The 26,111-nt window shown below is 44.5% G+C and overlaps 1 protein-coding gene across 1 annotated transcript in view; it reads left to right on the top strand.

The window, feature by feature from the left end:
• Positions 1-9,491: 9,491 nt before the first annotated feature.
• The window catches only part of LOC118091091 (dystroglycan 1-like), a 56,741-nt gene continuing 40,121 nt past the window's right edge, over positions 9,492-26,111 (top strand). The window contains exon 1 of the mRNA XM_060279412.1: positions 9,492-9,633. Coding sequence (XP_060135395.1) covers positions 9,492-9,633 — 142 coding nt within the window. The remainder of the gene's footprint in view (positions 9,634-26,111) is intronic.

Raw genomic sequence — 26,111 nt, 5'->3', positions numbered from 1 at the left:
AATACTAGATTTTGTGTTATATTCTGTGTATATTTATATATGAGGCAAAAACTAGACGTGTGTGTGTGTGTGTGTGTGTGTGTGTGTGTGTGTGTGTGTGTGTTTCCCATATTATGCTCTGAGGTATTCTAGAATTTCTCAGAAAGCCTATCTGTGATTCTTTGAAGAGGAGATTGGTAAAGGTAGACAAGGTACCCTAAAGGCAGCTTACCTGGAACTACTGATCAACCCCTGCAATGTCCAGGTGAAGGGAGTGCTCTCAGTTCAGTCAGGCAACAGTGAAACCCAGCTGTTTGGTCCACATAAAGTGCACTTCCTGCAACTAGGGTTTCCTTATTACCTGCTTGGCTGGGTTTCACGTGGATTCCAGCTATACCACCGCTAGCCACCTGGTCGCCCGGGGTGGCAAACCCGAAGGCACCCCACGGGGGGGGGCGGGGTGTCCATCGCACGCTTGTGTTGTGCATCACGACGCATGCGTCATGACGCACAACGCACGCATCAAGATGTGAGACGCATGCGTGCACAGGAAGAATAGACAAAGTGCTAATACAAATCCAGGTCACATCTTTGTTCCCTAATTGTGAAACTGTACATATTTACAAGGATAAGAAATTCAGGTGCTGCACAGCATACTCAGAACTGCCAACCAGAAAGCTCTTCCTTGCCTGGGTCTGAAGCTCCTCCTCACTATTTCATCTTCCTTAGAGTAAGTAGGCCCAAACCCACTTCCAAATTGTAGGAGTTGTACAAATCTGTCAATTTCAGTTTCTCATTTTTCTCATCTTTGAGCTCTGTTTTGTACATTTCTGTATCCATTTGCGAATTTCTCTAATGGAGAGAGTGAGAGAGAGAAAGAAATCTGCATGCCGTCTTGTGTGGATTTCTGCATTGTTGTATACAACTTGGTCTAATAGATACATTTCCTCAGGCAACAGTCCCTCATATGCTGTTTTGAACATTCTTTTAACTAACACACACATTTTTCAGTGCACACTTTCTGGATGGTGAACTACATCACAAAATTCAGAGAAGTGCAAAGGATAGCTGTGTTTTGGTTCACTTCTTAGTTCAGGAAGTGTGAATTTAGGTATGCTCACATGAAAATGTGAATTTCTTCCCCATTCCTGCTACCGCTGAGCTGAGTGGCCCCGTAACCCCAAAAAGGAAATGCAGCTTCTGAAAGATAGCTGTATTTCAGTTTGCATAGTGGTTTCAGAGGTGCAAATTCGGTAGATTCTCATTAAAATGCAAATGAAATCAAATTCCCTCTGCTCCCTGCCCTATGGCTTTTGTTGCCCGAGGCAGCTGCCTGTCCTGAGCACACCTAGCCCAAGGAAGACAAACAGCCACTAGTTTAATTCTTTCTTGACAAAGCGCACGCTTAATGGTAGCTCCCAAAGTGCACAGAACACACTTCTGGTGACTAAGCAGCGGCATCCCCTCCCCCAGCTTGTGCTCTGAGCTGGACCCCTGAAGCAACAGCATGGCCATGCCTCTACCCAAACTTACGTACCCTCATCAGATGGGATCCATGCAAGCAACCTGTGACCTCTCCAGCATGGAAGCTGTTGCTGTGCCTGGTCTCAGCATCCAGAGTCAGGGGCAGGTAAGCAATAAAACACGGAGTGTCAGTTAACTAAAACAGTGCCGGCCTAGTGATCACAGCAACTCTTCCCAGTAGGACTGGCCCCAAGAAGGCAGTTGCAAGGACTGAAGGTCCTTCCCAGCGCTCTCTAAGGCTGCTCCCTCGGTTCCTCCCCCAGCAGACCAAGGCTGCTTTTTCAGGTCTCTTTGCTCCACTGTCTTCATTTCTCTGCACGTTCTAGGAGACCAGGAAGGGAGGGGAGCTGGTCACAGCAGGAGGGTTAGTTTATTTGGCTTTTTCAGCAGCCTGCCTCCATTCTGCCTCTTGACCCCCCTCTGATTCTGATTCTGATTCTGGACTGCTCTCTGCCACAGCCTCTTCCTGCTCACGAAGTCCTGTTACCTCTTCAGCTTCTGACGCCTCCTCCCATTCTGGTCCTCTTCTCCTTCTGACCACTCATCGTTGTCTCACCACCAATCCCCTGGCTCTGAGCTCCCCCCCCCCCCCCGGGGCTCCCAAGCTGCTGCCTCCCACAGCTCCTTTGCATCCCAGCCAGAACATGACACTTGATCCTGGGGAAGGGGACAGAGGGGATTCTACCAGCCCCACCCTCTCAGACACTGTCTCTTCCTCCCTCCTGGCGCGCCCTGCCCCTCCTCCAGATCCACCTTGTTATGTACTGAGCTGAATCCTAGAACAATAGGATTCAGAATCAGCGGGAGCTACCCAATCCAACTCCAGGTGGAAGTGAATCCGCAACCTGATTGGCCTGCTGGAGCAGCCAATCAGGCGGCTGGCAGAAGTGAATCTGCTACCTGATTGGCCTGTAGGAGCAGCCAATCAGGCTGCAGGCAGAAGTCAATCCACAATATAATTGGCCCACAGGTGTAGCCCTGAAGTAGCCAATCACGCAAGGCCCATTGTGTAAATAATGTATATAAGCAGATGGTTTGGGGAAAAGATTCATTCATCTTCTCTTCTCCTCCTCGATGACCATGAGCTGAATAAAGAGCATGAAATTCACTCTTGACTCCGAGTATATTTCACACCTCCTCCCTCATCTCCGACTGCTCAAACTCTTCCCCTTCCTCCAGCCCTGGCTCCAGCCTCAACGGAAGCCACAAAACCACATAAATTGCTACCCGCCCCCTCCCCTGGATCAGCTTCTGTGACACACACTGCCTCAGTCTGCCTCATGGATGGGCTGGCCTTTGCTCCTGGTGTTCCTTTCCTTTCTTCTTTAGAGGACTGTGTCCTTCTGGACCTTTCTGAATATCGACAAAGGCATTCTGCACAGCAACCAGAAAGGAATGTGATTGTCCTTTGTGTGGTTTCAACAGGACTAACAGCTAGGACAAAAGTGCGGTAGCGCAAGTTTCAAATGGAGAGGAGATTTCTTCCTTAAATAATTGGCCTGCTTTAAAGAGAACAAGCATCCAAGCACTAATTAATTTTTTTTCAAATGAAAATGGACATGAGGTGGTAAAGAGGGAAACAAACTGTCAGAGCTGAAGTGGTTGTAGAATGGGCTCCTTCACTGCCCAGGATTCCCTTCAATCCCTAGAAGGGCCTCACTCTCGAACCATCGCAAAATCCCACCCTACTCTGGCAATCAGTCTTTAGAAATTGTACAACTGGACTACTGAATGAGCTGCCCGTGGTGACTGAAGCGCTACATTGGCAAGGCAGTATGGAAAAACTGCAACTGCTCTCGGCAGGCATGTTACTGTGACTCCATAACTTTATTTTTGGTTGGTGACTGATTTTTCCATGGTAACCTGCACACCACTGATATGATAGAATTCTGTTTCGGGATGAGGGAGAAATCAGATTCAGTTTGCATTTAAAGGCAAACCTATCCACTTTGCAATTTCTGAAAATAACGCAGAACTGAAATGTAGCTAATCCATTGGAATCTGCACTTCTCTGAATTCTGCAGTGCAGTTATTCACCTATGTAATGTGTGCATAAACACATATATAGGAGCAAAATGTGCATAAAAAGCCATCCATTACAGAATATAACAAAAAGGAATTATTATATTAGGAGAGATGTGGAGATCTGAATTTAAGAATGGAACAATGAGCTACTCAAATTGACTGATTTGCCCATCTCAACTACTGTTCCTACTCAGACCGTCGGAAAAGGCTGACTAAAATCTCGGCTCCAAGACATTTTCAGCTTCATTTCCCCAAACATACAGAAATGAGTTGAGTAGTGAGATTTGATTATATTTTTTTAGTAAAATAAAAAAGTATGATTGAAAAGTGATATAGTGGAGGGGAGCAGAAAGCAGATCAGGATCTACTCATAGAATTGTAGCATTAGAAGGGACCGTGAGAGTCATCCAGTTCAACCCTCTGCAGTGCACAACATGAGGCTTGAACCAACAACCCTGAGTTTAACAGTCTCATGCTCTACCGCAGAGCTCTCCAAACTCTGTGTCAGCTGCAGTGTGTAGGTGTGTCACACGGACAATACCCACGCTCCTCCCGGGGCTGGAAAGGGGTTAGTTTAACTTCCGGTTTGCTAGTAAAACTGAATTACTGTGTTGCAAAATGATGCATGTATTAAAAGTGTGTCACCAACATGAAAAGTTTGGAAAGCTCTACTCTACTGACTGAGCTAACCCAGGTCTGGTATGTTGCTGGATTATTTGATCAGCAAAGTTTCTGACCACCAACATGGCACCCCTCCCCACCCCTTGCATTAGGCTGGAAGAATGCTTTGTCTGTAGTAACTCTGGGGTTGCCATACATCCGGAATATTCCAGACATTGCCGGGATTCAGCCATTGGAAACTATGTCTGGGCAAAAATCCCTTTAACCTTCGGGAAAATTTGGACATATGGCAACCCATGTCAAAATTTAAACCCATGTCAAAAATAGCTCAAAAAATCTTGAGATCTTGCCAAAAAGAATCTCAACAACTTTTGTGTCTAGATTTTCACTTTTTGAACTATGGCAACTCTAAATAACTCAGATGTACATTTGCATCTGTATATGCAGGTCCTTCCAGAGTATGGCTTTTGGAATGCAGGGGAATTGACCCTCCTCCTGTGCCACTTACTCTACCCTCAAAATCATCATGCAAATCATCATGAAGCCTAAACTCTTCCCATGCCTGACTGTCATGGGAAAAGATGCCCAAAGAAGACCATTCCGATATTGCCTTGTACAGGATTTCTATGCAAGTACTGAACTCAGCCCTGATATTTTTCAGGTTAAACCCACTCTAATGCAATCCTACAAATGGCTACTCAGAAGTGAGCCCAGATGAATTTAGTGGGCCTTCCTCTTGGTTAAGTGGAGTCAGGATGGCAGCTTAAGTGCAGAAGCAGTTCCTCTACCTGGCCTTCCTCTTCCTCTGTTTATTCCTTTCCATGTAAGCTATAAAACTGCCGATGTTGCACTGCGTTTCATTCATCTCAGTGCACTGCATCAGGCAGCCCCTGCAAAGGTGACAAACTTGCTTTATGCAGAGTCAGCTGATGAGATAACAAGATCCTTTATGTACTTAAAACTGGGAAAGAAGTGGGTCATGTTGCTGACATTAGCATAATTCTCACCAGTGGCTCTGGGAGAAGGTAGGTCACGTCACATGTTTCTACAGAAATGTGTGATGTCAGGAAGGTTAGCAGACAGCACGTAAGGGCGTGTTTAAGGATGGAGATTTTTCTTTTGCGAATTTGTTCATTGAGGGGTTCTAAAAATATGTTCCTGCTCATGAGGAATCCAAATCTGCAATTGTTTTTATGATTGGTTGATGATTAGCTTGGTAAATTGAGATTTGTTTGAAACACACTTTAAAAAAAGCCAAAAATTTGCATTTTGAAGCAAAGTTAAAGTTTTTAATCATTTTATACAAGCGAAACTATAAAGAAATTTTGTTTCCAGCTGTAACAACATATCATTACTTTATCTTATAATGTCCTATTATAGTAAAAAAAGAAAAGAAAAGAATGAATAACATTAATTAGAATTAATAACAAGTTTCATCAAGTCCTGTTTTGATTCATTTCTTGACAAAAGCCGAGGACCTGCTTCTTGGCCTCTGATGTAGCCATCCATTTGTTCCTGTGTATACACTTTTCCTGCAGCCTCTGTGACACATCTTTCAATCCCTTGACCATGACAAGGCCACTGAGGAACTTGCATAGGCTTGTCAATAAATTCCTTTATTTCTGTCAAGGTCATTTTGCATGTTAATAGTGGTTCATAAACTCCATCAAACCAGTCTATCAACTTCAATAAGTTTGAAGCAGAGGTGTTTATAGAAGGTGTCTTCCTTGGACGTACTGAAAGGTCTCCAAATGTATCATCATTGCCACCTCTCAAATTGATGATCTTTTGAATTCCAGCTCTCCTTTCTTCCTTATTATTTGAGCACAGCAGTGTCTGAATTAACGTTTCACTAAATGCATAGCACACTGAACGCTTAACAGTCAGCAAAACAGCATTTACTACAGCCTTGTTTTGAAGTCTAAGCTGTTGCAATTGAAACAACAAATGACGTGGGCGTTCTATCCACAAATGTTTTACTTTGATTGAACCAACACGGATAGTACACACCAATGATGTATTCCACAATCAGCCTTAAATTCTTGAGGTTTTTGCCTTTTAGGCTATGTTTGGAAACCCACAAGCAACAAAGTCTGTTTGCTGTTGTAAGCCACCTTGAATGGCTCACTGGTCCAATTTCAAGAAGTGGCAAAGAGGTAACTGGTTGGTGTGAAGAGCACAAACATGCCAGTTAAGTTTGCGGCTTAGTTTGACTTCTACCCAGTGCATGGTGCCACCTTCCCAGCTGGTATTAATATTTGTTGAATATTAATGGCTTGTTTTGTTTTATCAATACTTCTCTCTTTCATGAAATTCAGTAAATTGTCAGCAATTATTTCAGCTGGTTTTTCATTCTTTGAGCTTTTCTCTGGTGTAAAGTGATAAAGGTATCTCCCACCTGGCTCACTACAAACTGAATAATGTTGTTCTTTCATAGTACTGGGAAACTGCTAAAGTTCTTATAACTTTAGTTGAATCTTCACGTCCATCGAAAAATACGCAATCAATTTGACCCTTCTTACAAATTTCTTCAAATTCATTGTCTAATGATGACATCAGTTTCTCCTGCGCTCTCTTTACTTTATTGTGGTCAACAACAAGTTTCGTATTTTCTTCACTGATCAAGCCAATATCAATAAATGCAGCGGTGGTAATTGCAGCTGTGGCACGAAGACCAACACCGTATCTGATGCTCTGCATAGCAACATTTGTTGTTGTTTAGTCGTTTAGTCGTGTCCGACTCTTCGTGACCCAATGGACCATAGCACGCCAGGCACTCCTGTCTTGCACTGCCTCCCGCAGTTTGGTTAAACTCATGTTCGTAGCTTCGAGAACACTGTCCAGCCATCTCGTCCTCTGTCGTCCCCTTCTCCTAGTGCCCTCAATCTTTCCCAACATCAATGGATCAATGCCTTGTCGTGGCGAAGGGGCTTGAATAACTCAGAGAAGCTATGAGCTATGCCATGCAGGGCCACCCAAGATGGACAGGTCATAGTGGAGAGTTTTGACTAAACGTGATCCACCTGGAGAAGGAACTGGCAAGCCACTCCAGTATCCCTGCCAAGAAAACTCCATGGACAAAGACAACAGGCATAGCAACATTAGGTATATCTAATGTATTGTACTGTTTCTCTCCATTAGAAGTTGAAGGAGCTGTTAAATCATAATTTTATTCACTTCCATCTTCTGTATCAGATTCTTTTTCCTCATTTCCAACCCCAGAGGAACTTTCTTCATGTGATGGAAGTGAAGAAGTCTGCAAGCATTCCTTTTTATATTCAGCATCAGCGAGTCTTGTTCTCTCAACTCCTCCTCGCTTTTGCTTCTTTATCAGCCTGTTATGTTCTGGAAAATCTGGCAAGCCAATTTTGTGTGGTCCAATAGAACCGATCTTGTTTCTCTGGCCTTTAATGAAAGCAAGTTCTTTCACTGGAATCTTCTTGTTTTTAGAGCATGTACAATTAATGTGAGCTTCTTTTGTGCAATCTGTAGCACAGCCAAATTCAGAGCACATAATGATTTCACATTTGCAGTTGAGAATGTCAAAGAGCTTGTCAAGTTTTGAAGCAAAGGCTTCTTTAATAAATATCTAACTTGCCCCTTCCAAGAGGTATGTTTTTTGCTTGCTCCCAACTTTCTTGAATCTTTGCTAATACTGTAACTCTTGAATTCACAACAGGGAAAACAAAAGAACACTTTGCTCATTCCCATTTTTCAAGTACTTCAGGATATATGTCTTTTGCAACCCTGGCAGCTGGATAGTTTCTCATATCCTCACTACTTTGTTCTCTCAGCAACAGTCCATATCTTAATACGTCTCACAAAGTTGGTAATTCAGAAGGCAACATATCTCTTCCACTTCCAATAAGGTGGCTCATATGTGTGAATGTTCCCTGTCTTGTTCTCTTCTTTGTAGTCATAGTGAAGCAGTTATCACTGGTTGTAGAAAGCAAAAAAGATATCACATACCATTGTATAATATTAATATTAATAGTACAGATAACTACAATACATATATAAGAGAACTACAATATCTTGTAATCAATTTTAGGCACTTATCAACATCTGTTTTCATGAAAATTTGGAAATAACCTATACGTCTATACGTTTAAATGACAGAAAAATTTTAAAAAGGTTAATTAGTAGGAACTTTTCACATAGATATTTACCAAGCAAGACCTAAATATTTACAAGTAACCAAAATACATTTCAAATTATGTAATCATACCACAACTTTTTAACACCCCTCAAATCAGGATTTTTAAAGATGAAAAATTCAACACGCCCTAAGAGAGCAGCCCTTATGGCAGATCTGTTTGCTGGTGTGTACACTATAGAATCAGTGAATCAGACAGAATGAATCAGCGAGGGCAATGGTGGATCAAGGGTGCAAAGTATTTCCCTCTACAGAGGATCACATCTAGGATCAATGGAGGGAAATCAAAGGAGATAGAGCCCAAGGGGAAGCCTGCTTGTCAGTGCACATGACCCTTGATGGATTGGAACGTCTGCACCTCCTGCTCAAAATGTCTTCCTCCTCAGGACTGGGGCCATTGTTCTCCCCCAACCCAACCCATGACACACTGACCAGCTGCTGTTGCTGCAAATGGTTTTTGCCACTTTATCAATGGTGATAGTGCAGGTGCTCCCAACATCTATGGATTCTATGGATACATTTCATCCCACAATCCTTCACTTTGAATGTTAAAGGGGTTCTTCCTCATTGTGGGCAGGGTGGGCCAGACAGAGCCTGTGCTGTCACTGTTTTACTGTGGTAGGAAATGTTGTTGTTGTTGTTGTTGTTTAAAAAAACATGGTGTGCTACCATTATTTTTTAAATACTCTTGGCTACTGCCACAAATAATGCCAAATAGCCATAGAAGACAAGGAATTGTATGCAGGTGAGTGAGTGAATTGGTATAACATACCTGCCAAGTTCCTGCCGGAGAAATAAGGGACAGGACCGGAAGTAGCAGACTGGAATTAGCGCTGCCGCCATTTTGGAACTGGGCGGAGCATGCTCAGAAGCGACTTTTGATGCTGCTCTGCCCAGTTCCAAAATGGCCACCATGCCAGAAGTCGCACTGCAGCCATTTTGGAACTGGGCAGAGCAGCATCAAAAGTCACTTCTGAGCATGCTCTGCCCAGTTCCAAAATGGCTGCCGTGCCAGAAAACGTTTCTGCGCATGTCCAGAGACTCCAGACATGCGCAGAAGGAGCCTCCCCCAGGCGGTAAGTAAACCGGGGGGAAACAAAAAAATCCGTTTTTTCAGCTGGGAACAGCTGGGAAAACGGGGGTTTCCCGGGGAATACGGGAGGCTTGGCAGCTATGTGGTATAAGGATGGAGAGCTCTGTCAGTCCTCAGCACCCAGCAGAGAAAGCAAGCAAGGCGTCAGAAGATGGAAGTTCCCTCCTCCACAACCACAACCAGCATTCAAAGATAGTGGGAGCAACAAAGCCCTCCATTCCTCCCCAGGGGGCTAGTAAGGACTTCGCTTGCTTGCTTGCTTGGCATGCTAGTAACTCTTGTGGACTTACTTACAAGGCTGATGTAAGCCATTTTACATCATTTTGAACATTTAAAATTCAGTGCCTGGAAAAGCAGGATTCCAAAACAAGTTGTGCAAATTTGCTTAGGTTTTATGCATGTGTGTCTGCAAATTACTCTGCATCCTTACTGGGTTTTGTGTTTTTTTCAAAAAAAAAATCCATAACATTAGGGGGGGTTCAGGTCAAAGCTGTTGAGTTTTTTTAAGGAAGGGAAGCCCTGTTTTTTGGGTTTAGGTCAAACTTGTTGAGCTTCTTTTAGGAGGGAGGGAGGCCCAATTTTGTTTAGGGCTTCAGGTCATAGTTCAACTATTTTTAGGGAGGAGGAAAATTTTGGGTGAGCTTTTTTTAGGGGTGCCAGTGACCTACCAGTGATCTACCACAGACATCCAGTGATCTACCGGTAGATCACAATCTACCTGTTGGACGTGGCTGCTGTAAATCAAGCAGAGAGAAAGCTGCTTACAAGGCTCCTGTACAGGCGTACCGGTATCTTCCTCTTGCTGCAGAGTTCCAGCATCACAGCGTCACCCAGAGGCACCCACAAATATGAGTTATCCCTCTCTCTATTTCTTCCTTCCTTCCCTCCCTCTTCCATCCTTAATAAAATACGGGGGGGGGCAGATAAGCCCCACATAGAAAGCCCATCAACATGGGGGGGGATGACTCTTTCAAATACGATATTTACAAGTAATTGGGGGGGAGGCACCTAGGCCTCTAGGAGTTGGCTGCTATGCCTAGGAGTAGGTCAATTCAAGAAAGCAGAATGATGCATATGCTATGGTAATATATCAATAGAATCATAGAATTGTAGTCGGAAGGGACCACAAGGGTCATCTAGTCCAACCCCCTGCAATGCAGGAATTTTTTCCTAAGGTGGGGCTTGAACCCATGACATGGTTGAAATATTATGCTGATATGCAGCAACGCCTCGGAGCTGTCGTGACTGCAGGCCCTCGCCCACCCTGCCACCCCCTCTCGCCTGCCCGACCCTCCCGTCCTCTCCAGCCAAGCAGGGTAGCCACCAACGCTGCCAGCCCCAGAAGCACAAGGTGGCCGCCGCCACCACCACGATGTCCTCGGGCCTGCTGGCCCTGTAGCCCCGCCCACATTCCCACTTTGTGGCCCCTCCCCTCCCATGCCTTGGCCCCGCCCCTGAATGACCATGGCTTGCCCCCTCCCCCTAGTTTTGATCCTGGCTACACCCCTGCTACTGGTGTTAAACAGGGATGCATTTTGGCCTCTTTCTTGTTTAATTTTTATATTAATGACATAGTTAAAGAACTGGAGGGCCTGCAGTTTGCCCCTGCCACAATTCTTGATCAGAAACTCTCTGTTTTAATGTGCGCCGACGACCTTGTATCTAGAACCGAGTTGGGCCTGAGGCGATTGCTTGCAAAAATAAGCTCATATTGCACGAGGAATGCCTTATCCATAAATTACGATAAAACACAGGTCGTTGTATTTGGGAAGCGCCCTAAATAGCATGTTTGGCACCTGGACAAACACATCATAAACCAAGTAAAGATGTTCAAATACCTGGGACTGGTTTATTCAGAAATGGCATCTTGGAATGCACAGCTGTCCAATATTAAATTGCAAGCCTTTAAATCGGTAAAAGCTATTTTGAAATTTGCTGCTTGCAATGGGGGAAACCAATCAATCCAGCTCTATCGGTGTACAAAGCAAAATCAATGGCCCAGATTTTATATGGTGCAGAGGTTTGGGGCACTTCAAACGTTTCTGGTCTGGAACCCCCACAGAACTATTTTTTTATTATTTAATGTTTCAACTGGTATATTAAAGTGTTTCCATAGCTTTGTGCTGATTAGGTCATGTTTTGATAATGTAAATGTCCTAAGTTTTCTACCAAATTTGTATATATTTTACTGAATTACATTGTATACATTGCAGCAGCCTTTGGCTATAAGCAATAAACTTGATACCTACAGCAACCATTGGAGGGGCCGGCACAGCCAATCCTGGCTCCTCCACCAACCAATTTATTAACCAATGCCTAACTGCAACCTTACAAGTTGTGACGAATTGTAGGCGTAGTAGGCGCAGTAGGCGAAAACCAAGTGGCACCAGCCAATCAGCCAAATGGAAAAATTCCTACCAGGCCCCTGCCCCAAAAGCAGACGACCCCATGGCAGGCATAGCAAGGTCAAACGCAACAGCTTAAATAAAAACCCAGAGCTGGAGCAAGAAGGCATCTTCAAATATTACATAAATGCAAGGAGTGAGTTCCCAGGAATTGCAAGCCCCCTGGTGATGAATCAACCATATATTAAATAAATGCAAGGAGTGAAACACCATTTTCAGAACCAAGGTGTCCGTGATTTAAAATCGCTTTTGAGTCTAGAGGTCTCCAAAACACCCCCCAATAAATCACACTTCACACAGAAATGTAAGTTTGAGGTTTTTGGCATAATTTTGGCCACAACTTTATTTAAAATACAAAATGTGAGTGGTTGCTTAGGAAATGAAAGAGCTGATAAAAAAATGTAAATCTATGAGTAGACACAGGAAAGATATCCAGAAGAGGAGGAAGCTAATGGGAACAAGGACACAAATGCTAGAAAACACATAAAAGAGGCCTCCATGTGACTCCCTGCAACAGGGAATGGTAAACTATCAGATCCAGGTCCACGCAGATCTCTACACCCAACACCCCAATGGAGTGTGGGGGGGGAGCGATCTGCGTGGATCTGGATCTGATGCTATTCCATGTTGCAGGGAGTCACATGTATAATAGTATGTTTTGGAACTTCAGGTGGGCTTGGAGATGCACAGCTTTCCTCTATATACACGACGCAGGATACGTTTCGAATCTCAAGATCTTGTAGATGGCTTTCCGGTATATCCACGATGCAGGATTTGTTTCGAGTGTCAAGATCTTCTGCCTGGCTTTCCTGGATATCCACTATGCAGGATTGGTTTCGAGTGTCAAGATCTTCTGCCTGGCTTTCCGGTATCTCTACGATGCAGGATCCGTTTCGAGTGTCAAGATCTTCTGCCTGGCTTTCCTGGATATCCACTATGCAGGATTGGTTTCGAGTGTCAAGATCTTCTGCCTGGCTTTCCGGTATCTCTACGATGCAGGATTCGTTTCGAGTGTCAAGATCTTCTGCCTGGCTTTCCTGTATCTCAACTGTGGAGGATTTCTCTTTAATTATCAGATCCAGCAGAGAACCACACTTTGAACAAGTAGTTAGACTCTTGCTTTTTACTGAATTTCTTGGGGTAATCACTGCTGCAATTTCTATTCGATATGGATCTGTTGTGGTGGTCCTGATGCGAAATCTCTCCATCCCAACCAATGCTGCACTCAGCAGCTGGAAACCCGCAGCGATATAGCCAAGATAAATAGAAGGTCCAATATGCTGCTCGCTAAGAATTGGAGGCAATTCAAAAGTTTCTGGGAAGTCAATTTTCCCATTCTGCAAGACAGAAGACATGTTCCATATCACAGAAATCAGGACAAGGATCCCTGCAGGTATGTTCAGGAACGCTCCGAGCCTAAAAAAGATTAAGAGGAAATCCTCGTGTTTTCCGGGCTCGAACACATTGCACAAGGCAAATGATATTAATACTAGGGCGGCTGAACTCATAGTGGAAGCTAAGGCCATTAAGTCCTGAGCAATAAAAATTTCCCTTGGGAGGGTTGGATATCGCTCAGTGAGACCTTCACAATGCCAAAAAGAGTTGCCGTCGTCAGAAGGGTTTCTCCAAAAACAGACATTCCAGATTCCAATCCAGACGTTTCCAGAGCCGTTCTCTCCACGCCACACTCTCCAGTTGACACTGGCTGTGGTTGCAATGCACAGAATGCAGGCCAAAATACTCATCAAGAACCCACAGAACTGGAGGCAAGAAACTACGCTCAGCAATCTCCCCACCAGGGAGCCTTCTCTCACCCGCAGGGCGGGTTTGGAGAATAGAGGACCCAGGGAGACTTTGGCAGACATCCTGGAAGCAAAAGAGAAGACAACATACAGTGAGGGAGGGAATAACAAACATGTCTAGTCATTGAAGGACATCCTCCCTCCTGGCCAGAAAGAAGCAGCAAAAGAAAGAGTTCCCCTGCTCTCTCCCACCCCCTGGTTAGGTATAGACATCTGATCCAGAGAAGCTGACACACATACTTCCTTCCAGCACACTGCTCCTGATTGAATATACTGTTGCATTGTTCCTGTGAACATGGCCCTAACCACAGCAACCTGTTGTGGATGGGAATCTGCTCATGATTTCGCTGTTTTGCTATCTGCTACTGCAGCTATCCTTTCCCACAGAGCAGAAACACACCTGATGGCATAGTGAGGAATGTTTAATCCCTAAACTTACGTGAAACGCATTCCTCAGCTAGAGTCTAGCAGGCCAGGAATAGAGCAGGTATTTGCTAGGTGCTCCTGAGCCTCAAAAAGACTCAGCTGCTGGCCACTGGGCTGACGTTCACCTGAGCAGCCGGCCACAGCAGCAACTGCTCTGTAGAATTCTTAGGTCAGTTACTGTCCAGTTAGAATCCTGACAGCAAGACAAATCATAACTCCAGGGTACTGGTCATTTGGAACAGCAGGAAAGTGGGAAATGGGAGGGAACTCAGTTCCCTTCTTTCCAAATGCAGAGTGTCTATTCCAGGACACTGTGCAGTTCAAACACGTTCTTCCTGAAGTCAGATTCAGAGCAGTTCCAGGAGTAAAAATGGTGATTGGTGTATCTCAGTACAAATTTGCTTGATGGTCCTGCATGCATTTCATAAAGGATCTCCATTTACAAGAGAGGCTAATAGCATTAGGCCCTGAACAATCAGAATTTCCTTGGCAAAATTATTGAAGACTCCTTACAAACCTATCATTCTTCTTGGCTGTCACAACTTGTTTGGACATTATAGTAAGGGACAAGATCTTAGCTCTTTTCCTTTGCACTGGGACCACATGAAATTTGTGCCATGGGACCCCATCACTCACACCAATGCAGGCAACACCATTTTCAGAACCAAGGTGTCCGTGATTTAAAATCGATTTTGCGTGTAGAGGTCTCCAAAACACCCCCCAATAAATAACACTTCACACAGAAATTTAAGTTTGAGGTTTTTGGCATAATTTTGGCCACAACTTTATTTCAAATACAAAATGTGAGTGGTTGCTTAGGCATTGGTTACGACTATCTGACATCCGCCCGCCTGTGGAAGTCAGGGTGAGGAATAGAAATTGAGGAGAGAATGGAGACGGGGGTCAGAGACTCTCCTCTCCTCAACTGCTCCCAGGGGCTCTTCCGTGGCCCTAGCCCCTTGTAGGGGGTACAGACGAAAGCATGGCCAGCCCCAGAATTTCTTTAACGGAATTCCCCGCGCAGCAGCAGCATTGTAGGGTCAGGCACGGCCAACCATTTCCCCTACAGCAACCGAGACACCTTTAGGATAATTCCCAGATCTGAAAGTGACCACTTTCCACTTGAGTTATCTCTGATATCATTCGTTTCTCCTGCTTTTCCTAAATTATTGGATGAAACGGAATATCTGATACTTGGAAATAAGAGGTGAAAATGGAATGCACAGGTCCAAGAAAAAACGATTCAGATCCTGGATTCCCATGAATTTGTTTCATTAAAGGGGGAATTGTTCTTAGAAACAGGAAACGTAATTGGTCTGTATGAGAACATAATTAACAGAATGCGCCCATTGATGACCACAACTAGCATGACAAAAAATAAAAAGTTTTAAAAACATACCTGGTTTGATAAGGAGTGTCAGAATAGTAAAAAAAAAAGCTTATCTAGGGGACTCAGAAAATTGAAGTTAAAACATGATAAGCACAATCTTGTTATACAAGCTGAGGTAGCCCAATTACGTTATGATTATAAATTACTACTTACAAGCAAGATGCAGCACTTCAAAAGTATTCACGGAAATTTGGGCATCTGGTCGCCCAAGATACAAATGGGCTCGGCTACTCGCTAGAAGCATCAGTCCAAGGAAAGGATTGGGTTACATATTTTACAGGAATATATGGCCCCCGAACCGACTCACCCTCACAAGTTGACCACATTCAGTTATCAGAACTGCCAGAATGGCCAGACGTCACGCCCAACGAGATTAAGAGGCTAATCATAAACCAACTAGCCAATAAAGCCCCAGGAGAAGACATGATCCCAGCAGAGATTTATAAGATAAGACTGGATTTCTGGCCACCCATTTTTGCAAAACTGTTCTCATATATTAACAGCTCAGGTCGCATACCAGAAGGGTGGAAGCTGAGCATAATTGCCCCAATATATAAAAAGGGTGATAAGAAAATTCCTGCTAATTATAGACCTATTAGTTTGCTAGATGTAGCCTCTAAATTATATGCCGACTCCTCCTTGGGAGACTGGAAGAATGGGCAGATACAAATAAGGTGATATCTGAAGCCCAGGCAGGTTTCCAAAGAGGGAAATCCACATTGGACCAGTGCTTTGTGATGAACTTTCTGCTATGTAAATACATCCATAATTTGAAGCAAAAACTGTATGTTGCTTTTATTGATCTAAAATCAGCTTTTGATGCGATTCCGAGACACGCATTGTGGCAGAAATTGGGGAAGACAAATATAGATCGCCGTCTATTATTTCTTATCAGAACATTGTATACTGATACATCGATACAAGTAAAGGTGGATCTTGCCGGCCATCTCACTACAAGAATTAAGACCACTACTGGTCATGGGCATAGGCAGGGGGGGCAGGAGGGGGCAGCTACCCCCCCCTAGAAGCAAAAAATTAATGTATTTTACAGACCATAACCAGCACTTTTCCCCTCCAAAAACTGAAGTGGAAATATTGATGGTTGAAATATTATGCTGATATGCAGCAATGCCTTGGAGCCGTCGTGGCTGCGGCCGTGCCTTGCCTCGTCCTCGCCCACCCTGCCACCCCCTCTCGTCTGCCCGACCCTCCCGTCCTCTCCAGCCAAGCAGGGTAGCCGCCAACGCTGCCAGCCCCAGAAGCACAAGGTGGCCGCTGCCGCCGCCGCCACCGCCACAATGTCCTCGGGCCCGCTGGCCCTGTAGCCCCGCCCACATTCCCACTTTGTGGCCCCTCCCCTCCCATGCCTTGGCCCCGCCCCTGAACGACCATGGCTTGCCCCCCCCCTAGTTTTGATCCTGGCTACGCCCCTGCTTTCATGCACAGATCTTTTGCAGGGATAAGGACTAGAAGCCTGTTTTTTTGAAAAAGAACAAAAAAGGATTTCAAGATCCTGAGAAAGTTGGATTCTGAGCTCTGGGCTCCTGCTGAAACACACAGAGCCCTAGCCATTCCGAAAGTAAAGGGAAGCTACGACTAGTTGGACAGAATGGCAAATTTAAAGAATATATTTTTAAAATGGTACACATGCACGCACACACACCCTCTCTCAGACAACTCAATACTAAACAGATGTAGTTCAGTGGATATTATTACATCTTAGTAATAAACAAGTTTAAATATAAAGTTAATCTGCCTTCCTGAAAGCTTAAGGCACTGCAGACGAAGTTGAGGCTGAGCGAGGCGGAGAGAAGCCTCATTGAAATACATTGGCATAATTTGTTTTCCTGGCAGCTGGGTAAAAATAGGATAGGATATGCGCTGTTTATATTAGGGAGATATGTTCCTATCTAACCCAGACATATTTCATCAGTTTTCCTTTCTGATAATCCGATTGCCGTTTTTATAGTCCATAAAATCATGGGCAGACGTGATAGGAAATGACTTTCAAATATCTTTTTGCTGCCGCTGCTGCTGCTGCTCTATTTTTCTATATTTGCATCATGACTGACTGACAGCTCAGTAAACAACTGCGGATCAGATTTAGTAAAACCACAATCTACTCTTGTTAATTAATAAGGGCATGTATTCCCCCTCCCCCAGTGCCAAGAGGCTGTGACAATAGTGCCAACATCCTTTGGCATGGTTCTAATGAACTTTCAACATATATGTTTCAGCCAAGTTATATTATAATGCACAAAGCAGATTTGTATATTTCAAACATACAAACATGGCTTTTGGTTTCCATCACATTCCCATGGACCCAAGGAATGTCAAGACACAGCAGCAGCAAGGTCTGGAATATGGGGATAAGGTGTTGCTCAGGTGTTTGTGGGTTTCATTGAGCTCATTGGGACTGGTTCATCTATGCCTGTGCTTATCACATGAATAGTGTTTCAACTGAATGTGTAAACTGACTGACTCATTTTGTTGTTGTTGTTTTATTACCCACCCTTCATGCTAATGTCCCAGAGTGGGTTACACAATCTAAAATGCAATATTAAAAACAATTTTTAAAATTGGCAAAGAATACAATCACAAAAAAATAAGAAGAGTCCTACAAATAAACATCTCAGGTGTCAAAGACCAGGATTAAGAGATGCATTATGTAAGAGGTACTATGACCGTTCTGTCTCTCGTGTTAAATCAATAGCCCATCCATACATGGAAGTTATCCACTGATGTCATCAAGTGATAAGTGCATGAAAAAGTTATCAAGTATTCAAGGGCAAGCACTATTCTTTTAAATGCAGTTGAGAATCTAATTCACCGTTCTCTCTTGCGGCCAACTTGTTAAATGAATATAAATCAGAATGGCTGTATCAGTTATTGGCGATTGCCCTTCAGCAAATTAACACAAATGACGTATTATGGGCTATTTAAATATTCTTACTGATTTTTTACTCCATTGATCTTACATACAACAACGAATTCTGTCTAGGTCTATGTATTGTTTTAGCTAGCAATGACTAAGCCATGAGGATTTGTCAATCTTGTTTAGCCCAATTTCATAGGGTCCTTCTTCCCCAGAGATCTTGCAATACAAGTGCTATACACCACGATGCCTCCATTCTTCCCCCTACAAAAGCATTTACCATAATCCCACAGATGATCCAGCTGCATGTCCAGATCCACAGGCTGTTCTGCAGCTAACCTGTGTGGTTATTTCATTCTCTCAATAACATGAAGATTTAAAGGAAGTGTGGGCAATTATGCTTAATCACATAAAATGTCATGTGAGGATTAATATGTGGATTTTATTATTATTATTATTAATTTATTTCATTTATTAATTGTTTTCTATTAGGCATCTCAAAGTGATTTACAATGTAATTAAACCATGTATAAAACACAATTTTAAAAAAGAACTACACATTTAACAGTTAAAATAACAACAATTACATATATAAAATCTATTTCAAATTCAGTACAGATACCAGCTGGGATAGCAATCTTCAATGGCAAGTCTCATTGAAAGAAGAAGCTTTTAATTTTGCACTAAAAAGAGCTGATGCTTAGAATCATAGAACTGTAGGGTTGCAAGGGACCATAAGGGTCATCTAGTCATCTAGTCCAATCATCTGCCGTGAAGGAAGCTTTTTGCCCAACGTGGGGCTTGAACAAATGACCCTGAGATTAAGAGTCTCATGCTTTAGCAACTGAGCTATCAACTGATATTGTCTGATATATGGGAGGCAGTTCTAAAGTGCAGGTGCACTATTCTGATATTTTGTGATTTGCATGGTATCTGCAGAAGGCCTTCTCTTGCAACACAGTGATCAACTGAGTATACAAGGGATAAAAGGATCTTTTAGGTATCCAGTTCTCAAGGTTTGCATACCAGTAGTCGCTCCTTGAATTAGGTAGCTAATTGGTAGCCAGTGCACTTCTTTTAGCATATTATATGTCAGGGACCTGCTGGACAAAGAGGAGTGGTGGGAGGCTGCAGCCAGAGAACCCCTAGGGAAGCCTTAGAGGAGGAAGAATCAAAGCCAGGGGAGAGGTGGTGGAACATGGATAGCAGGTCAGAGGATGAAGGGGGGTAGAATGGTTGAATGCTGAACAAGCAACAGGCTTGTGTGAGAGAGAGGAAACAGAGGCAGAAAGCACTGCAGATGCAGGACAGGCAGCTGAGGAGGAGGAGACAGAGGCTGCTGCAACTTCACGGGAACCTGCTGGTCCTACTGTATTAAGATCCCTCCTTTGTCTCCAAGGGCATGGAGAACCCTGCATGTAGCAAAACAAAGAGCACAGAGAGAACAGGGGAGCCCTCCCCAATGGAGTTTACCTAAGTCTGCTTGGAAAACATCCAGCTTAGGGGGAAGTGGGAGGCACAGGTCAGAGGCCAGTGTTGCCCATAGGTATCTCTGTTTGTATTCTGTTTCCTTGAATAAAGAATAAACTTTACTGCTCATATCTGAGTCTCTGTGCTGACCCGCAGCTGAACCAGCCTTGACAATGTATCATCTAAGGCAGGCATCCCCAAACTCAGCCTTCCAGATGTTTTGGGAATACAAATCCCATCATCCCTAGCTAACAGGACCAGTGGTCAGGGATGATGGGAGTTGTAGTCCCAAAACACCTGGAGGGCCAAGTTTGGGGATGCCTGATCTAAGGTGTACATACTACAGATTTGCACCAGTTGCAAAGTTCACATTTTATCTATATATTTAACATTAGGATCTGTATTTCTAGTTTGTTATTCAGATCTGTATCAGATACATTAATGCTGAAGCTCTGTTTCCCCCATTACCTGTAATGCTGAACCTAAACACGGTTTATAGTTCTCCCCCTTTTCACAAAAGTGGATGAAATTTGCAGGTGAAGAACTCCTTGCTGAATGGATAATGAATGAACTAATCACAGACTGGCCGTATGGACTACTTCCTCCCTTCTGTTCAGATATCAGCTTAAAGCAGGTGTAGGGAACCTGGATGTGGTTCTCTGGGCCTCTCCATCTGGCCCTTGGGGCTTTCCTCAGCTCACAGCAGGGGCGTACCCAGGATCAAAACTGGGGGGGGGGAGACGGGAAGAGAGAGGGAATGAAGGAGGGAGGGAGGGAGGGAGGAAGGGGAGAGAGGAGAGAGAGAGAGAGAGAAGGGAGGGAGGGAGGGAGAGGAAGGAAGGAAGGAAGGAAGGAAGGAAGGAAGGAAGGAAGGAAGGAAGGAAGGAAGGAAGGAAGGAAGGAAGGAAGGAAGAGGGGGAAGGAAGGATGGAGCTCCCGTCCGCCTCCGCCCCCCAGCTCAGGCTGCTCCTCCCCCCTCCCACGTTCCTGTCGTTGGCTGCAGCCGCGGAGAGGGCAGAAATAGCCCGATTTCGGGCTGCTTCTCCCCCCCCCCCCAATGTTCCTGTCGCTGGCTGCAGCCGTGGAGGGGGTGGAAACAGCCCAATTTCCATAACCCGTAGCGACTTTTCCCCTTCAGTTTTCGGAGGGGAAAAGTGTGGGTTATGGTCCGTAAAATGCGGTATTATTATTTTTTGCTTCTAGGGGGCAGCTGCCCCTTGCTGGGTACGCCCATGGCTCACAGCCCTCACTTGGCTTGCTTCACACTCTCCTTGAATGCTTTCCCCTAACTTGAAGGTATCCTTGCACTTTGATAATAGCCTGGATGGAAGATAGTGGGTGGTGTGTCAAAGCTAGGCTACTGTACAATGCTCACATTTATAGTTATGGCTCTGTCCACTTTTTCTTCTGTCTTTGCTCACCCCTGGAAGGTTTCTCAAAAGAGAATGTGGCCCTTCGGCTGATAAAAGTTCCCCACTGCCTTAGAGCTTTCCAGTGCAATTAGATGAACAACTATGGTCATGGTTGCAACTGTGCTTTTAAGAGTGCATAGATTTACAGTTTTCAAATGTTAAATGCATGTCTGGGGGATATTACTTGGCATTCAAGAAGGCTACCTCTGGGTGTTGAAAAAAACATCTGCCCTCATTAAAATCATTTAAAGGAAGTACCGCAGCAGCACTCTGGATAGCTTTAATTGAAACTAGTTGAAATGGCATATGTTATGACTGCAAAAGAAAAGATTGTTTTGATCCCTGCTGTGTGGGAAATGACCACAATTACACTATCTGGTGCCTAATGCACACGTTTCTTTCATCGGATACAAAAAAAAAAATGTACTGTGGTGCAAAAATAAATTTATTCATTACTGTGCACCAGGGCTTGTTAAAACTGAAATAATAATAAAAATGTATGCTGTTAGGAAACAGGTTTCATAAACATTGTACATCAATGATAAGCTGTTATACTGGGACATGGAGATCTTAAAGACCGAAATAATCTGCACTAAATATCATATTGGTCGGCTAAATGGGGAAAGCTAGTTAACTCCATTATCTGAAGGAAATGGATCTATCAAAGCTGGCAGAACCCAAAGAACCATCCTTTTCTCCAGTGGTGGTCCCACCCAGGTTTCCTTTTGCTGTGTCCACAGAGATGTATTAGGAAATGCAGTTAATGGGTTTGTCCTCCATGAGTCGGCAGAGATGACTCATTCCCCACAAGGCACCTGCATCTTGCGACTCTCTTTATTACTGCGCAGATTTGGCAAGGAATTTGTGTATAGAAGGACTCAGGTTACAGTGTACTGTATGGGTCGTGGTGGGAGATTTCACGAATTTTTGAAGGCTATCTGTTGGAACTGTGGATTCAAGTGAAGACTTTTGGAAGAGATAGTCTGAGGAAGAAGCTGGGAAACTGCCAGACTGCAAACGTCAAGGAACTCTATCAATTACAGCAGCGGCATAGCATGGAGGGTACCAGAGGTGCCGTTGCCCTGGGTGCACAGTCTGGGGGGTATAAACCAGGCACACACACACACACCGCAGAGATCCTTGTTGTGCGCCCTCCGCACTCTGCCCAGCATCCAGGGGCAGTGCAGGCTGGGGGAGCTCTTCAATCTCCCTGCCCCTGCCTGACGCACAAGCACCTGACCAGTGACGGGGGCTGGCAAACAGTGCAATGCCCCCGTGTTACAGGACTTGGCAAGCAACTGAACTTAGGACTTGGCTGTGGACTTTAACACAGCAAGGACTTTGAAGCAAATAATCCTTTGTGTATATCGTGTGTAGATATAGAGCGTGTTTGGAGTGTGCCAAGTAAAATAACATTGCTAAAAACAACTTTTTCAAGTTGGGGAGCTTAACTGCTTTACTGAAGTTTCCATGGTGCATACAAAGAGAAGACCCTAACAAATTTTGCTTTTGTGTTGTCGTTGGGAAATTTGGGGTTCATCACACTGCCAATTTCCTCCACTTGGTTGGTACACAGTCTAGACTATGCCCCTTCTCACTTCGCTTGCCAATGGCATACTCCCCTCAGTAAACTTGAATACACGCCTTGCCAAACCTCCTACACACACACACACACACACACACACACACCAACTCCGCTCCCATTCACACCCAATGACCCCGTTGCCAAATAGTAAGATATGGGCTAGCATGAACTAGACACAGGAAGCCAGAATTTGTCTCCCAAAGCATGACCAATGCAAGCAGCCTACCAGAGATAGTGCTGCCTATGAAAACAGGGGTGAAACTAGGCTTTCCTTTACCCAGGTCAAAGACTCAGTTTGGCACACCCACCCACACCCATGCATGTTTACACACACACACACACACACACACACACACACACACACACACACCTGAACATATTTGTTCTTAAAGGGCATAAAAATAGGCAATTTATTATCTGAATATTTTGAATAACATATTTTTATGTAATATTTTTATTGACTTCAAACATAATTTCACAACAAAATATCCACCATAACTTATGACAAGTTAAAAAAAAAGTATGCATTTTTTACAGCATTGGGAGATATAATGTATATCAACTTATAGTGTTATAATTTTAAAGCTAGTATCGATCAAGTTATTCCATTTTGTTGAATTAATTAAATAGCTTTGATTGGATTTTGAATAAATGTGCAATTAATTGTTACTCTTCTTAATCATGCTTTTATAAGGTATGGGGTACTGGGGATGAGTTTATGCAATCAAGGGCCGATGGCTTGAAAAAGGGGGGTGCAGAGAAGTTTAGCATCTCTTGGCCCTCAAGGGACAAACATTTGTGGGGGGAGGAAGCTTCAGGAGAAATTGTGCAATGGAGACCATGCAGATGTTGGGTCTCCATTTTGCAGCTGGATTGCATGGCTTCAGGCCCCTGCCAATGGGTCGCAGGAGATTTTGTGGGGTGGGGGGCATGGCCTCCGTGGGGCTGTCCCTGAATATGCCTGGCCCAACTCATAGCCGCGGACAAGCCTTGGACCTGGTGTTTACCTCTATGGATGTTGGTGATCTGACACTAGGTAAAAGCCAAATTAAAGAAGTGCCATGGTCAGATCACTACCTGGTGCAACTGGACTTCTCTGCGACCCTTTCCCTCTGCAGGGAGGTGGGACCGATTCAGATGGTCCACCCCCGCCACTTAATGGATCCAAATGGTTTCCAGAGAGTGCTGCGGGATGCTTTATCCCATGTTGATGGCCTTTCAGCCGATTCCCTGGTGGCCCGCTGGAATGTGGAGTTAACCAGGGTTATTGACTGTTTGGCTCCAAAGCGCCCTCTCCAATTGCATGGAGCCCGGACAGCCCTGTGGTTTTCCACGGATCTGAGGGCAATGAAACAATTGCTGAGACAGCTAGAGCGCCGGTGGCGGATAACTCATTCTGAAGCTGACCGGACACGGGTTAGAGCTCGATGTCGGGCCTACCAAGTGGCGGTAGCGATGGCGAAGAAGACTTTCTTCACCGCCTCTATTGCATATGCAGAAAACAGCAGCAGGAAACTTTTTCAGGTGGTTCGCAGTTTAATGGAACCACCTGCTCCATCGGGGCCCAGTACGGGCTGCATGATCTCCTGCAAGGATTTTGCTAAGTTTTTTGCAGATAAAGTCGCTCAAATTCGGGAAGAGGTAGACTCCACCGTGGAAGCAGGGTTGGGGCGGGGGAGTGCTAGAGGTCTGTCTAGTCAAGTTGTTGTTGTTGTTGTTTAGTCGTTTAGTCGTGTCCGACTCTTCGTGACCCCATGGACCATAGCACGCCAGGCACTCCTGTCTTCCACTGCCTCCCGCAGTTTGGTCAAACTCATGTTCGTAGCCTCGAGAACACTGCCCAACCATCTCGTCCTCTGTTGTCCCCTTCTCCTAGTGCCCTCAATCTTTCCCAACATCAGGGTCTTTTCCAAGGATTCTTCTCTTCTCATGAGGTGGCCAAAGTCTTGGAGCCTCAGCTTCATGATCTGTCCTTCCAGGGAGCGCTCAGGGCTGATTTCCTTCAGAATGGAGAGGTTTGATCTTCTTGCAGTCCATGGGACTCTCAAGAGTCTCCTCCAGCACCATAATTCAAAAGTATCAATTCTTCGGCGATCAGCCTTCTTTATGGTCCAGCTCTCACTTCCATACATCACTACTGGGGAAACCATAGCTTTAACTATATGAACCTTTGTTGGCAAGGTGATGTCTCTGCTTTTTAAGATGCTGTCTAGGTTTGTCATTGCTTTTCTCCCAAGAAGCAGGCGTTTTTTAATTTCGTGACTGCTGTCACCATCTGCAGTGATCAAGGAGCCCAAGAAAGTAAAATCTCTCACTGCCTCCATTTCTTCCCCTTCTATTTGCCAGGAGGTGATGGGACCAGTGGCCATGATCTTGGTTTTTTTGATGTTGAGCTTCAGACCATATTTTGCGCTCTCCAATTTCAATCTGTTACCTTCGAGGATGTGGACAGGCTGCTTGGACGAGTGAAACCAACCACCTGTCTCCTTGATCCTTGCCCATCCTGGCTTATAAAAGCTAGCTGGGAAGGGCTGAGCGATGGGCTCTGCGGGGTGGTGAATGCTTCTCTCCTGCTGAAAGAGGCGGGTATTAAACCGCTGAAAGACCTGCTGAAAGAGGCGGGTATTAAACCGCTTCTTTAAAAAAATCTTTGGACCCGGCCAATATGGCCAACTATCGCTCCGTCTCAAATCTTCTATTATTGGGCAAGGTGAACTAGGAAACAGCTCTCACCTTTGTCCCTAGCCCACCGGAGATCATCAACCAGTGTGACCAAGGCAGTTTCAGTCCCATGATGAGGCCTGAATCCTGACTGGAAGGGATCCAAATGGTCCGCTTCTTCCAGGCGTGCCTGGAGTTGTTCAACAACCACTCGCTCAATCACCTTGCCCAAGAATGGAAGATTTGAGACTGGACAATAGTTGGCCTTTTTGCCGCATCTAAAGATGGTTTTTTAAGAAGCGGTTTAATAACCACCTCTTTCAGTGGGTCTGGGAAGACTCCCTCACAGAGAGAAGCATTCCCTGCTCGCCCAGCCCTGGTGTCTATCTAATGTTTATTGGATGGATTTTCCCCAAATTGATTCTTGAACTTGAATTTTATTGTTATTCATGCTTTTATACTGTATTTTATGCTGCTTTTATGTTGTATTACAATTAAGTGTTTTAAATTTGTTGTTAGCCACCCTGAGCCTGGGTTTTTGAACCGGGAAGGGCGGGGTATAAATATAAATTATTTATTATTATTATTATTATTATTATTATTATTATTATTATTATTAGCCAAGATAGGCAAGGATCAAGGAGACACGTGGCCGGTTTCACTCGTCCAAGCAGCCTGTCCACATCC

Source organism: Zootoca vivipara, chromosome 10, assembly GCF_963506605.1.
Source record: "Zootoca vivipara chromosome 10, rZooViv1.1, whole genome shotgun sequence".
NCBI classification, from domain to species: Eukaryota; Metazoa; Chordata; class Lepidosauria; order Squamata; family Lacertidae; genus Zootoca; species Zootoca vivipara.
Note: the sequence above shows the minus strand (reverse complement) of the source record. Positions and strands in the feature narration are given on the sequence as shown.